The 2500-nt window shown below is 40.3% G+C and overlaps 1 protein-coding gene across 2 annotated transcripts in view; it reads left to right on the forward strand.

The window, feature by feature from the left end:
* Nucleotides 1-1750: 1750 nt before the first annotated feature.
* LOC131734584 (uncharacterized) overlaps nt 1751-2500 on the forward strand; it is a gene marked incomplete at its 5' end in the record, with an annotated part of 21843 nt that continues 21093 nt past the window's right edge. For both annotated transcript variants that reach the window (XM_059021376.1, XM_059021377.1), the window contains 2 exon segments: nt 1751-1788; nt 2102-2288. In XM_059021376.1, coding sequence (XP_058877359.1) covers nt 1751-1788; nt 2102-2288 — 225 coding nt within the window.

Raw genomic sequence — 2500 nt, forward strand, 5'->3', positions numbered from 1 at the left:
ATTATACAGCAACACCAAACACGATTCAGACAGTCCCCCTGAGTTTCAATCTGCATAGTTTTATATATTATACAGCAACACCAAACACGATTCAGACAGCCCCCCTGAGCTTCAATCTGCATAGTTTTATATATTATACAGCAACACCAAACACGATTCAGACAGTCCCCCTGAGTTTCAATCTGCATAGTTTTATATATTATACAGCAACACCAAACACGATTCAGACAGTCCCCCTGAGTTTCAATCTGCATAGTTTTATATATTATACAGCAACACCAAACACGATTCAGACAGTCCCCCTGAGTTTCAATCTGCATAGTTTTATATATTATACAGCAACACCAAACACGATTCAGACAGTCCCCCTGAGCTTCAATCTGCATAGTTTTATATATTATACAGCAACACCAAACACGATTCAGACAGTCCCCCTGAGCTTCAATCTGCATAGTTTTATATATTATACAGCAACACCAAACACGATTCAGACAGCCCCCCTGAGTTTCAATAGCCATAGTTTTATATATTATACAGCAACACCAAACACGATTCAGACAGTCCCCCTGAGTTTCAATCTGCATAGTTTTATATATTATACAGCAACACCAAACACGATTCAGACAGTCCCCCTGAGTTTCAATCTGCATAGTTTTATATATTATACAGCAACACCAAACACGATTCAGACAGTCCCCCTGAGCTTCAATCTGCATAGTTTTATATATTATACAGCAACACCAAACACGATTCAGACAGTCCCCCTGAGCTTCAATCTGCATAGTTTTATATATTATACAGCAACACCAAACACGATTCAGACAGTCCCTCTGAGTTTCAATCTGCATAGTTTTATATATTATACAGCAACACCAAACACGATTCAGACAGTCCCCCTGAGCTTCAATCTGCATAGTTTTATATATTATACAGCAACACCAAACACGATTCAGACAGTCCCCCTGAGTTTCAATCTGCATAGTTTTATATATTATACAGCAACACCAAACACGATTCAGACAGTCCCCCTGAGCTTCAATCTGCATAGTTTTATATATTATACAGCAACACCAAACACGATTCAGACAGTCCCCCTGAGCTTCAATCTGCATAGTTTTATATATTATACAGCAACACCAAACACGATTCAGACAGTCCCCCTGAGTTTCAATCTGCATAGTTTTATATATTATACAGCAACACCAAACACGATTCAGACAGTCCCCCTGAGTTTCAATCTGCATAGTTTTATATATTATACAGCAACACCAAACACGATTCAGACAGTCCCCCTGAGCTTCAATCTGCATAGTTTTATATATTATACAGCAACACCAAACACGATTCAGACAGTCCCCCTGAGCTTCAATCTGCATAGTTTTATATATTATACAGCAACACCAAACACGATTCAGACAGTCCCCCTGAGCTTCAATCTGCATAGTTTTATATATTATACAGCAACACCAAACACGATTCAGACAGTCCCCCTGAGTTTCAATCTGCATAGTTTTATATATTATACAGCAACACCAAACACGATTCAGACAGTCCCCCCTGAGTTTCAATCTGCATAGTTTTATATATTATACAGCAACACCAAACACGATTCAGACAGTCCCCCTGAGTTTCAATCTGCATAGTTTTATATATTATACAGCAGTGACACGAACCCGCCCCCCCTGCTTCAGCAACACTCTGCCCCCTAGTGGATGGAGTACAATATTTCCTAATAATTATTTATTTCCAGGATGAAGACAGGCCCAGAAGAGGCAGAATGCAAAAACGGTAAAAAATAATAATACTAAATTTGAGAAATCTGTGTGTGTCTGTCTGTCTGTCTGTCTGTGTCTGTCTGTCTGTCTGTCTGTGTGTCTATCTGTAGTTTTTCATGTTTCTCACTTAAAGGGACGGCCTCTGTTTATTTTTTGTCCAATCACAGCTGATGATAATTAAAGGGGCGGTCTTTACTTGTTTATTTTCCATCCTGGTTGAGTTTTGTGACAATTAAAGGGGCGTGCTTTTTCTGTATTATTTGTCCAGGGATGGTTAATAGGTTAAAGGGATGGTCTCAGTTTGTTTATTTTTTTTTTTCATCCAGGGAGAGTTTTGCGCTGGTTAAAGGGGCGGTTCTTTATCTCCCGGAAGGCGAAGAGGCACAGGAAGTAGACAATGAGGAAGCCCCGCCCCCTACGCTGCCCCGCTCCCAAACGAAAAGCTCCAGAGCTCAACACTGCCACCTGCAGCACATGGTCGCGCTACTGCGGCCTGAAGACAGACTCAAACTGGTGAGAAACACAAACCAGGAACTCCATAGTGTTATATATTATACACCAAACACGATTCAGACAGTCCCCCTGAGTTTCAATCTGCATAGTTTTATATATTATACAGCAACACCAAACACGATTCAGACAGTCCCCCTGAGCTTCAATCTGCATAGTTTTATATATTATACAGCAACACCAAACACGATTCAGACAGTCCCCCTGAGTTTCAA

This window comes from Acipenser ruthenus, unplaced genomic scaffold (genome assembly GCF_902713425.1).
Source record: "Acipenser ruthenus unplaced genomic scaffold, fAciRut3.2 maternal haplotype, whole genome shotgun sequence".
In the NCBI taxonomy this organism is placed as follows: domain Eukaryota; kingdom Metazoa; phylum Chordata; class Actinopteri; order Acipenseriformes; family Acipenseridae; genus Acipenser; species Acipenser ruthenus.